The sequence below is a fragment of the Galeopterus variegatus genome, unplaced genomic scaffold (assembly GCF_000696425.1).
Source record: "Galeopterus variegatus unplaced genomic scaffold, G_variegatus-3.0.2 Scaffold354, whole genome shotgun sequence".
Taxonomy (NCBI): Eukaryota; Metazoa; Chordata; class Mammalia; order Dermoptera; family Cynocephalidae; genus Galeopterus; species Galeopterus variegatus.
The window spans coordinates 200,987-213,506 of NW_007726465.1; the positions used below are offsets into that span (position 1 = coordinate 200,987).

General features: G+C 37.6%; 1 protein-coding gene across 1 annotated transcript in view; it reads left to right on the forward strand.

Annotated features, from left to right (window-relative positions):
- Positions 1–4,302, forward strand: part of LOC103586587 (cytochrome b5 type B) — a 46,531-nt gene extending 42,229 nt beyond the window's left edge. Inside the window, exons 4-5 of the mRNA XM_008567885.1 lie at positions 30–58; positions 3,085–4,302. Coding sequence (XP_008566107.1) covers positions 30–58; positions 3,085–3,175 — 120 coding nt within the window. The 3' untranslated portion in view covers positions 3,176–4,302. The remainder of the gene's footprint in view (positions 1–29; positions 59–3,084) is intronic.
- Positions 4,303–12,520: the final 8,218 nt, after the last annotated feature.

Here is a 12,520-nt window from a genome sequence, read left to right on the forward strand (position 1 = left end):
TGTTATTTTTGAATATGTGTCTTCTTCAGGACCCTTCGAAAAATAATACATACAAAAGGTTAGTATCTCTTTAACAGACTTCCTTATGTTCTACATAGTGTCTGGGTAGAGATTCTTCTATGAATATACATGTATAATATAAGAGTACGGTTTGACAGCTCATTCTTTTTTGGCCAAAATTACTGCAAATTCAATAGTTCCTTGACATTAGCAAAATTAAGTTTTTATAGTTTTAACCATTTTGAATAATCTAAAAGGTTCATGCCTTAAGTAATTTCTAAATCTTGTTGTGACATAAATTGGAATCACACTCATTACAAGGCCAGTCAGTGTGCCCGGACAAGTAACTACTATTAAGTCAAGCCCCCAGTCTCTCTAGCTACATGACTTCCACTGAAAACTTAGTCTCATTTAATCCTCACAACCACTCTGTAAGGTAGGTACTATTATTTCATCTTATGTAAGAAAAAAATTATTATAGTCATATTTAGGAATCTGGGTTTTCCCAAAGGTTTGCTTACAATGTATCCTTTGCAGTAATATTAGTAATACAGTAGTAGTTGCTCTGAAAGGTATAAATTATAATCCCTTATGTGTCTCTACTCAATATGACTGAAATTCTTGGCTTGTAAAAAATTGTCAGAGAGATTATCTGCAGCTATCTATCTGTCTTGAATATCTCAAAGTATTTCAGAGAAAGAAAATGTGTCTTTTTTTTCCCCCTATAAAATATTAAGTCTTTTATTTGAGGTAATGAATAGAGTATTAAAAAGTACAAACTATTAGTAAATTCTGTTTCTTTAATATTAAGGACTATTGCTCAGCCAAAGGCTGCATTAAGAATGTGAGGTCACAAACTTGCGACAGACTTAAGCTGTACATAAAACTGATTAAAAATTATGCAGAACACGTAAATAATTCCTACAAATTAATTTTTAAAAAATAACTCAGTAGCAATATGAGAAAAAGACTTCAGCACTTTATAGAAAATGAAACATAAATACAAACATATGGAAAAAAGGTTTGATCTCATTCATCATTAGAGAGATACCAGTTAAAATCATAGGTACATTTCACACCTACCAGATTGGAAAAAATTAATTCTGAAAATAAGAAGAATTGGTTAGTAAGTGGATCACCAAGGTTCTTAAGCATTTTTAGGGGAATGTAAATGGGTACAGTCGCTTTGGAAAACAATTTGGCATTATCTACTAAATGTGATATATGAGTAACTTTTGACCCAGCAATACCATTTCCAGGGATATACTCAATAGAAGTGTTTGTGGAAGTATACAAGGAAGTACGTACAAGAAGGTTTATAGCAGCATTATTCAAGATATTCAAACATTGGAAACAACCCAAATATTCATTTATTAATAAAATAAATGAATAAATTCTGGTATGTTTATACAGTAGTATTCTACAAAGCAATGAAAATAAATGAATCACAACTATGTGCAATAAATACATGCAGTAACCTGGGTGAATCTCCAAGAAGAAAATTCTGTCTTATGGCAGGAAGTTATTGTTGAACCTAAATCTCCTTTGGTGCAGTATAAATGCATTTCCTGTTTCTCTCCTCAGTGGCAGTTAAGTATTAGGAAAGATTAGATGAGGATTGATGGTCAACCATTCTCAGTCTTTTGTACTGAAAAACTTTCTTCTTCATTGCTTTCTCAGGGATCCTACCATTGGACTCTAGTCTTTTGTGATTGCTTTTAAAGAAGTCTAAATTCATTACTCTTATGGGGAGATTACTTCAAAGTTCCCATCAGCCACATTGCTGTTATACATGCCATTGTGCTTGGTTTTTTTAAACAATGCTACCCAGCTGACATTCTAAACTTGTCCAGGGTAGCTTTTTGCTATACTTAAGTGTACAGAGTGCTAGGCATGTTTAGGCAAAGAGATCATTTTAATTATATGAAACTCAGCTGGTTTTATTGGCTTTGAAACATTTTAATACCAAGACTGCATATGTCTTAAGTAGAGGGGCAGCCAGGTCATTTGGATCAAGGAAGAAATACACTTTAAAACTAACAGAGCTAATAAGCTCTATTAAAGAAGAATTATTTTAAGAAGAATGATTCCTGTTCTGAAACTCCTAAGGAAAGTCTCTTGCAGTACTGTTTAAGCCGACTGTCATTTGCTTAATTATTTGTATTACCAGTACATTCTTTGTGTGTGTATGTGTCCACACTTAACTAGAAATTAAGAGGATGGATTTGGAATCAGACTACCAGACTCCCTTACTAGCTTTGTGATTTGAGTTGCAAAGCTTGTATTTCCTGTGTATGAGATGAGAATAATAGTAGTACCTATTTCATAGGGTTGTGAGGATTAAATTTTTTTTTTTTTCCTTTTTGTCTATTTTTCGTGTCCGGCAATGGATCGCAACCCTCAGTGTCGCGCCCGTACCGGACCGGGACCGGCAACAGGATCGCAACCCTCAGTGTTGCACCCGCACCTCACTCAGCCAGTGAGCGGGAACCGGTCTGCATGTGGGATCCGAACCCTCGGCGGAAGCGCTGCCGCACTCCCAAGCGGCGCACTGTAGCAGTGCGCCACCGGGCCGGCCCATGTCAGGATTAAATTTTAAAAGTACATGTGAAGCAGGTAGAATACTGCTGATAGTTGTATTAGATATTATTACTTTCAAATTTATAATGGGATAGGTATATATGTCTATACATATATAATGATTTTTCCTGTTTAAAAATGTTAATTATAGAATATGTGAAAAACAAAAGCACAAAAAAGAAAAATTTAAACTATTCTTAATCACATAACTGGAAATAACCACTATAAGTCTTTGGAGAAAGACATATAGAAGTGTGTGGGTATATATTTTTTGAAATCATGCTATACTTTCCATTTTTAAACTTTTTAAAAAATTACTTTTCAGTATTGTCACTCCAATCCAAATATTCTTTTTTCCTACTACTGTGCTAGAAAATCAGCTGAATTACCCAAAGTACATGAAAACTCCTTGCTAATGTAAATACTAATATGTGAATGCTGAAAGATACTGAATGTTTGGTATAAAATATTCACAACTTTATTGCTTTTTCTCCATCCTTCTAGTTGCTGGACATATTGGATTTTCCCCATCATAGGTGCTATTCTCTTAGGTTTCCTGTATCGCTACTACAAGTCAGAAAGCAAATCCTCTTGAGGAGGTCTTGTTGAAGCCTGGAGAGAACATCCACTTGGGAGTGAAAACTAGAGACTTGCTTGGGGGCTGAAGCAGCACCCTCTCCTTGAATCCTGCCAGTTGTATTCTTCCCCCTTGGAGCCAAGGTGGTTGGCCAGACATCCACCTCAGATCTGGAACTAGTGTCCTTCATCTCTGAGAGCCTTACTCCCAAAGCACCTACCTACTCACTGTTCTGTGTCCTTGCCAATATCCTCTCTCTTTGCTGGTTTCCACGAGTACCCTTACATTTCAAAATTTACTGAGTAATTGCAGTTCATATGTTGAAGTGACATTGCTCTTTGGTAAAACTGCCTGCTTTCCAATACATGAATGCACAATAGACATTCTTAATAGGGCAGCACTCTAGTTCTGAAAGCTTTTCGTTTTCCATTTTTCTTTTAAGTAAATATTACTTTAAAATTCTGATTTCTATTTATTGTAAAGGGTTTAATTCATGAAGTAAAGGTACACACCTGTTACTTAAAACACAACTGCCAAGTGACCTTATTCCTTGTTTATATTTGTGAAAACTAGAAAGGACTGTGTGATCATGTCCTCCCTCCCACACGAGGGTAGCAGGTACCTCCTCCCAAGTGGTGCTGGACAAAACTATGCTCCCCTTTTACTTCTTGGGGATGAGAAGAGACCAGGAAAGGGAGGGATGAATTGGGATGATAGAACTCTGGTGAATTCAGCATAATCTTTCTTTTGAAAAATATTGAAAAACACTACTTTAGGACAAGAGTTTTAGAAAAAGCATCAATGCTTTCATGCTGGTTTGGTACCGGTTTCTAGCCATTTCTCTTTTTCCCCCTAACTATCTTTTACTGGTAAAATATAAATGTATAATTATGTCTGTAGAGCTTTACCAGGGATTTTTGTTTATTGATTAGTAAATTCTTGATTCCCCGTTTTACAAAAGTAAAAGACTCCAATTTGATCTTCTGATTGCCCCAGTGAAATAACTTCCATATAAAATGGCATTTGAAGGTGGGAAATCATGACAAGAGACTGTTTTCCATTTCATCTGTATTTTACCTCCATGGCTCCAAGTTGTGGTTTTGTTCTGTTGTTTTTCCATTGAGAATAAAAAAAAAAAACTGGTAGTTTTTTTCTTTGATGTGTGTTTCATTGACAAGGTTATTATTAAAATTATGTTACTATTTCTTACTGGTTCAGGGATTTCCTTGGCATATTAGACTTTTCCCCATGGATGCCCCTGAGGAGATAGTACACTGGCTGTTCTCTGCCAGCATCTCTGGTTATTTTTCTCCCCATCCTTTGAAGATTACCAGTCTGCTTCTGCCCCATTGTCATATCCAGCAGGGAGCAGCTTGGTTCAACAAGGACCACAGACGCTGCTCAGAATCTCCTCCCTCCTTTTGAGCTTGCCAGGGACTTGACGAGACAGGAAAACTGTCCAGCAGACCAATGTCTGCTCATGCAAACTATTTAAGAAAAAGTTCAACCCAGGTCTTGTATCCTGTGATTTTGCAGTTGAATGAATTCATAATTCATCAAAATAATATTAACCTTGTACTTGCACACTTGGGCATGATACTTTGGAGTAATTTTAGCAGATTTCTGGCGGACTTTTATATATCAGGAATATGGGTTTAGTCAAATCTTTAGAAAATGTATGTATTACAAGATGCCACTTTAAGACAATTTATTGAGAAAAATCTTTGGCTATCATGTAACAAAAGTGGTCTGACTTAAAGCTCCTTCACTTAAAGGCAAGGAAGTGTTGCCTTGAATAAGGATTGGTATATAATTACTGTAATAAGTTGCATGATTACGTGGAATACATTGGGATAGAGGTAAAGAACAAAGGAGTATTGAGAAGCTGGAAAAGGAACATTCAAGCTAAAACTAAGCCAGAAGATAACTTGGATCAATTTTGAAAGTGTGTTGGCAGTCTCCAAAACTGAATAAAAAACATCTGGTTTATAAGAAATGTTAAAGAACTACAGTCTTAAGTAAAACTGGTATTTTTGATATTTTTAGGGTAAACACCAATGCAAAAGGTATGATTTTCTATTTCATATTGGTTTTCTTTTCCTGTTTGTACCTGGATTTGTTTTTACTGAAAGCCAGAGAGAAACACTTTTCAGACTTTGTCTCTACCACCCATGAAATTCATCTAGTACTCAGGGCTTCTTTTGAACTACTGCTAATGTGATGTCACTTTGTACTATAAAAACCACTTTTGGGTCCATTTATTATTATTCTGCTGCCTACATATTATTCTGCTGCCTACATAAACAGCCAGGTGAAAGGTAGTGCTTGTGTGAGAGTTTGCAGAGGTTTTTTCTAAACAATAAAGTAACACAGTACGCTAGCCAAATCCATCAAAAAGGACTTTTGTTTAAGAAGTAGACTTGATTTCTCAAAACAGTCTTGACATTGGTAAGTGGTGAAAAAACCTCTGGAGAGCAATGGAGCCAGTCCCTGTTGGCTGGCAGTGCCCCCAGGAGCTGGTCTCTGGGGTGTTTGGTTGTTTATTCTTGAGGAAGACTAGCTTCTACTGCACACCATACACTGCACATAATGGCTGGTGAACACAGGGAAGAGGGGAGAGAAATTTAGTGCCACCAATACCGAGTGTTAGTGCCCGCTGTCCAGAATTTCCTAGGCCTTGACCCACAGCAATTGTTTTTGGTTTCCAGATGACTTCTACATTTGTAAAGATACAAAAGTGGTGGGGACAAAGTTTACATTGTGTAGATCTCCTCATGTGACCCAAGCAGAAACAAAAATCGTTTGGAACCTATAATTTGAGCCTGTAAATTTCTTTTAGCTGTTGTCATTAATGCATATGTTGTGAAATAACATTGTTGAGTTTGTACTCATTTAGTTCTCATGTGGAGCAATGAGAAATACCTTACAGGCCAGGTGTATCATTACCTATGGCATCTCGTGCTTAAAATCTCAAGTGATATCTATCTGGTTAGATTCCATTTTAGGAGATTGACATGTAGATCATTAACGTTCATTACCTCCTACCCTAGGAGAAATGGATTCAGACATGTCCTGCCTCAACAAGAAATCAATTTTTTTAACCATCTTATTCCGTTGCCAGATATCACAAAAGTAAAGGGGAGTTTAGTCACATTTGGCTGTTGTGCTCTGAAAGAGCCGGGTTTGGAATTTGTGGGGGTGATCTAGGAAGGAGGTTGCAAAAAGGCAGAGAGGTGCTTGTCAAATGACCTACCCTATATCAAGCATCTTACTCATGAGTTTTAGTAGTTGCTCTTTGTCCCCCGCCTATGTCCTACATTTGCTATTTGGGCAAAACATTACTTTGATTATTTAACTTCCTTTCTTTTTACATCACCTTGAACCGAATGAGTAATATTAACATTCCTTTTGTGTATTCAATAATGGAGTTTGTTTACCTATTTTATTTCAGCATATTTTGAACAAAGATCTTTGTCTCTTTCTGCTGGAATGTGCACACAGTGAATGTTTGTTAGAATTACACACAATAAAGATACTGTTTTCCTTTTCTTGCCCTAACTACAGTTATTTAAAAAAAAAATTTTTTTTTTTTAAAGTGGAAGTGTTGGCTCTGTAATCCTCAGGTATTCTGGAAGAAAAGAATTTGAGAAGCACAAAACTCACCTGTATCTGTGCTAATGTTGTGTTTGGTGTAACTTGATGGGGAGTTCTGTTCTTCAGGATTCGTGCCAGTGCTCTTTGCTGGAAGTGAGTTGCTCATTTGATAATCATGAGATGAAAAATCAAGGTTTTTCCTGTATAAAGTATATGAAGTGGGAACCAGGTAGACAGGTCTGGGTTCTGTTTTTACTGAAACCATCTGGTAAAGAGAAGCCAATACGAAGTAATAATGTTTTCTTATTTACAATGCCAGTCTTCAAGTGATTGTTTTTCTTGGAAATAGCTAAACTGTTGGGGAAAATTAAACACTGAGATTGAAGTTCTAGTGACTGTTAATAAAACAAGGGAAATAAAACATTTTTATAATAACCTTTAAGACATAGTGATAGCCTTCTAACATTACTAACATTAAATCAGATTATTGATGAGAGATTGTTCATTAGGGCTTGGTTATTACACTATCACAGGAATTAAGGATTACTAACAGGAAAGGTAGACCCATTCCTTATTACCTGCATTTGAATCTAGTATTTAATCTTCTATACTAATAAGAATTCATTATCACAGCACTCTTGCTGATGCTGAGTATTTGGTAAGTGCTTGACAAATCCTGGTTGATTCATGAAAACTTAAGGTAGAAGATTGTGATTCCTATTATATAAATTTAAGGTAAGAAATACCACACAATCTATTAAATTGCTGGTAATTGATAGCATAAATCTTATACTAATTAGCTAAATAGAGATCTATACTATGTATATCAAAGCCCACTCAATCACATATATACCAGCATTTTAAAAGCTAAATTCTTATGAAGCATAAGGGAAACCTAGAGTTGCTTTTCAGGTGAAGCATAAGGATGCAGTTGTAATACTATCTATCAATTTATGTGACATCTGCCATGTGCCATGCAGTGTCTTTGGTAGTTTACAGACATTTCTAGTCCTTACTCTTACAGTGTCCTTCCAAAGTAGATGGGGATTTCCAAATTTTGCCAGTGGCTCAGAGAGCATCTGACTTGCCTGAGGCCATAGCGCTGCTAAGAGGAAAGCCAGGGTTTAAGCCCAGCTCAGTAGAAACAACTGGTTTGAAATGACCCTCAAATCCCTTGCAAAACAGTTTCTTGAAGCCAGTTAATGAAATTTAGATTTGTACTGTGTTGCTAGAAACAACTTTTGATAAGACGTAGCCTGTAAAGGATAGAAAATTGAGGACAATCGGTAAAAACCTTAAGTCGCTCAGATGAGAAGTCCTTGCATAATTTTACCAATCTAGGATCCTGGATAAGATTTAACCTCGAACTGTATATGTAAATATGTAGTTTTTAGTGAGAAGTAATTGTTAATTGGTTTTCTTTTCTCTTTTTAAAAGAAAAACAAAATTTATTGCTTACAATTTCTGAGGCTGGGAAGTCCAAAATCCATCTGGTGGTGGTGACAGTGACCCAAGGGTCTCACATCGCAAGATAATGGAAGCAGAGAGAGCAGAGAGCTGTTAATTGGTTTTCTTGACCTTAGTGGCTTCTGATCTCTACGAATCATGTGGAAATCTGAGAAATGGAAATCTTATGCTTCATGTGTGTAGCGTAAGATTTGAGAACTGTCATTTCCAGCTTTTGAAATTGCTATATCATGAAAAGATGATTCAAGTTCATTGGAGAAAGTACAACCTAATGCAAATACAAAATCTGTTTGTTACAAATGTAATAAATGGCACTTTTGATCCATAAGTGCCAAGGCAGTTTACTCTGGTCTGCTCCTGGTTCTAATCTCTGTGACTAAAACACTGATGTTAACTTTAGAACCACATTGACCTGGAAAGAGAATTAAACAAAACAAAACAAAACAAAAAAAACAACAAACCCTGGGCCGAGCCCGTGGCGCACTCGGGAGAGTGCAGCGCTGGGAGCACAGCAGCGCTCCTGCCGTGGGTTCGGATCCTATATAGGGACGACCGGTGCGCTCACTGGCTGAGCGGGGGGCGGCCAGTCTCAAAAAAAAAAAAAAAAAAAAAAACCCAGATGCTTGAATTTTATTTTTCTTAAAGAAGCTTATTTTGGGGATCTTTATTCCAGTTTTGTTCTTTTTTCTACTTTTTCTAGTTTTTCAGAAATGGGGGTGGGATTACCTTACAGAACAATAAACAAATTTTCTCACAAACCTGCCCACTCTGATTTAGTTACCTAAGAAATCGAATCAGGGACAAATAGAGAACTGGGAGAGACTAAGCCATGAATAGCACAGGAAAATGAGCTTTCCAAGACTCCCAATCTGACCCCCTTTTTCTCTTCTGTATCTTTTTTTTTTCATTTTGGATTTTTCTCTAGCTCTTACCCTAACCCCTGTATCACCCACCTTTCATGTGAGCCAATAAATTAGCTTTTACTCCTAAGCTAGTTCAAATTGGGTTTCTGAAACCCACATACCCTAACTGTTATGGTCTCTATAACTTACCTGACCTTAAACGCCTGCCTTGAAAATGTCCTTATAAGTGTTCTGCCTTTCCAAGTGCGAAAGGAGCCTAAGCTCCCATAGGGCAGAAACTCAGTTTTTAATTCCATGCCTAGTCTCAGTATCTTTGGAAAGAAGAAATATTCCTCATGTAAAAACACCTACAGATTATTATTTTCATAGAGTAAGATACAGAAACTTATTTAAGATAACAGAGGTAAAAAGAAATTACTTGTTTTGAATCAGTAATAAGTGAATATCTAATGGAACACAAGGGTAGAAAGCACAGCTGGCCCTCATGAGGAACCAGGACTAGGAAACCAGAAGACCAGTAGGAATCAAGGTGGCTACATTAGTTTCCAGTCCAATCTCCTAACAGAAATATTAATCCCTAGCAGTGAGAATGTAGTTGGCCAGATAGTATCACTTCTGGTCCCATCAAGAGGATGGAGACCCAACACTTAGGCTTGAATGGGAGGGGGGTCATAGGGAAAGCAGTTACCCAAGGCAGATGCTATAATCACTAACTTTGTGTGTGTGTGTGTGTGTGTATAATTAAGTGTCTTCATTGACTAAAAGCCCTCTGAAGGAAGGGTCTTCTGCATTCCTCAGCCATAGGGGGGCTAAGTTGATTCAGTATGGTTTATCACGCTGTGTCTGAATGAACAACCACAGCCAAATTTGTTGAGCTCTCTAGGACTCCTAAACTGAATTTTGAGATGAATCCCAATATTGCCCATATCACTATCAACCCCCAAACCCATTCATTCCTGCATATTCACAAACCAAACCCGTTTGCTTTGTAAATAGATTCAGCTGTCAGTATTTATTGGTTTCACAGAAATATTTTTAATAAACTATTTTTTACGGCGGTTTTAGATTTACATAATTTTTTTTTTACCTTTTTGTCTTTTTTACTGACCGGTAACGGGATTGCAACCCTCGGTGTTGCGCCCGTACCGGGGACTGGCAACGGAATCACGACCCTCGGTGTTGCGCCCGCACCGCGCTCAGCCAGTGAGCGGGAACTGGTCTCCACATGGGATCCGAACCCTCGGTGGGAGCGCCTTTGCGCTCCCAAGTGGCGCACTCTCCAGTGCGCCACCGGGCCGGTCCAGATTTACATAATTTTTGCAGAAAAATTATGACGACAGAGTTCCCATAACCTCAGCACCCAGTATCCCCTATTATTAATATGTTAGTATCATACGTTTGTTGCAATTAATAAATCAATATTGATACATTGTTATTAAAGCCCATACTTTATTTACATTTCCTAGTTTTTTTAATGTCTTTTTTTCTGTCCCAGGATCTCATTCAGGATATCACATTACTTAGTTATCATGTCTCCTTAGGTTCTTCTCTGCTGTGACAGTTTCTCACACGCTCTTTGTTTTTGATGACCTTGATGGTTTTGAGGAGAACTGATCAGGTACTTTGTAGGAGGCCCTCTATTGGATTTCATCAGATGTTTTTCTCATGACTAAGGTTATGAGTTTTTGAGAGGAAGACCACAGAGGTAAATTGCCATTATCACATCATATCAAGGGTACATACTGTCAACATGATTTATGACTATTGATGTCGACCTTGCTCACCTGGCTGAGGTAGTGTTTATCAGGTGTCTCCACTGTAAAGTTATTCTTCAGAAGAAACTTTCCAGACTCTGGAAGGAAGTCACTGTATATATAGCCCACACTGAAGGAGTGGGGAGTTATGTTCTACCTCTTTGAGGGTGGAGTATCTACATAAATTATTTAGAATTATTCTGGATGAGGGATTTGTTTCATAGAATTTTATACCTGATTGATATTTAGATTATTCTTTGACCACGCCCCCCAAAAAAAAAACAGTAAGGGGTTTCTGATTGAACGTAGCAGTTTGTAAAAACTTGAAGATGGAAGGCTGATAAACTTTGAGGAGTGTAGAATCCAAATTTAAATGCTTACCGGGGGAAAGGCCAGCAAGAATGAAATCATATCACAGAGTTCTAAAAAACTCATCAACGGGAAGCACCATTTATTTACCTCTGTGGGTAGAGATTAAACAGCAGCCTTGAAAACTGTGAGTTAGACTTCCTCCCTCCTCCACAACCCACCTCCATCACTAGCCCTGGCTTGTGAAGGTGGGCAACTGCCCCTCTCCCTCTCTGACAAAAACTGGAGGATTAATCCTGGGAAAAGTTGAACCCGAGAGAATCTTGATGTGAGATTACAAGGCAAAGCAGTGGTCAGTATGGAACTGAAGGTGGGGATTAGCTAGAAGCTCACACTGTCCCCCACCCCTTCTAGGACAACAGCAGCCAAGATTATACTTCCCTAGGCAGGTAATAAAAATATTCCTTTGTAGAGAAACTGACCAGTTCAGGAAAAAAGATCTATAGATACTGACATTTGGAGGCTTATGTGTGGTCACCCTACAGTGAAATCCTTTCATCAACAAGCTCAGCCCATGCAGAGCATCCAAAAAGGTTTTCAGTGTCTTGCCTAACAGTTAACTATGAATGGACAGCCAAGGACTATCAATCATTTTTTGGAAAGCCTTACCATGAAAGAGAGAGACCAAAACAAATAGGAAAAAGAAGTTAGAGAAAGAAACAATGCAGAAGAAAAGAAGAAAAAAAACCCAAAAAACAAAAAACAAAAAGCAAAAAACACCCCTGATAACTTCAGAGAGATGAGATGATACTGTATGCATGAATACAAACAGAATATTATTATTATCATCATTATTATTATTATTATTGTTATTGTTATTTTTGGTGCCTGGCCAGTATGGGAATCCAAACCCTTGCCTTGGTGTTACAACACCACACTCTAACCAACTGATTTAACTGGTCAGCCTATTGTTATTTTTAATAAGAAACATTCAGAGAATAAGAATTCTAGAAGTTACAAATATAAGGCTACCAATGAATGTTCAGATTAGTGGGCAAAAAATTAAGGAGAAACAGGATACTTGGAAAAGTTGTAACTTTAAGGTGAAGAAATCTGTTGGACACTACCCTTACCAAGTGATCCAGTTTAACAACACCAGTAATAAATAACATATCCACATCATGTACTCTTGAAGTAATGCATTGAGAAGGACACACCACTGTGGTATCCTTTCCCCAAATTCATACCTCAATCTAATTGTAAGAAAATATCAGACAGGGGCCGGCCTGGTGGCGCACTGCTACAGTGCGCCACTTGGGAGCGCGGCGGCGCTCCCGCCGAGGGTTCGGATCCCACATACAGACCAGTTCCCGCTC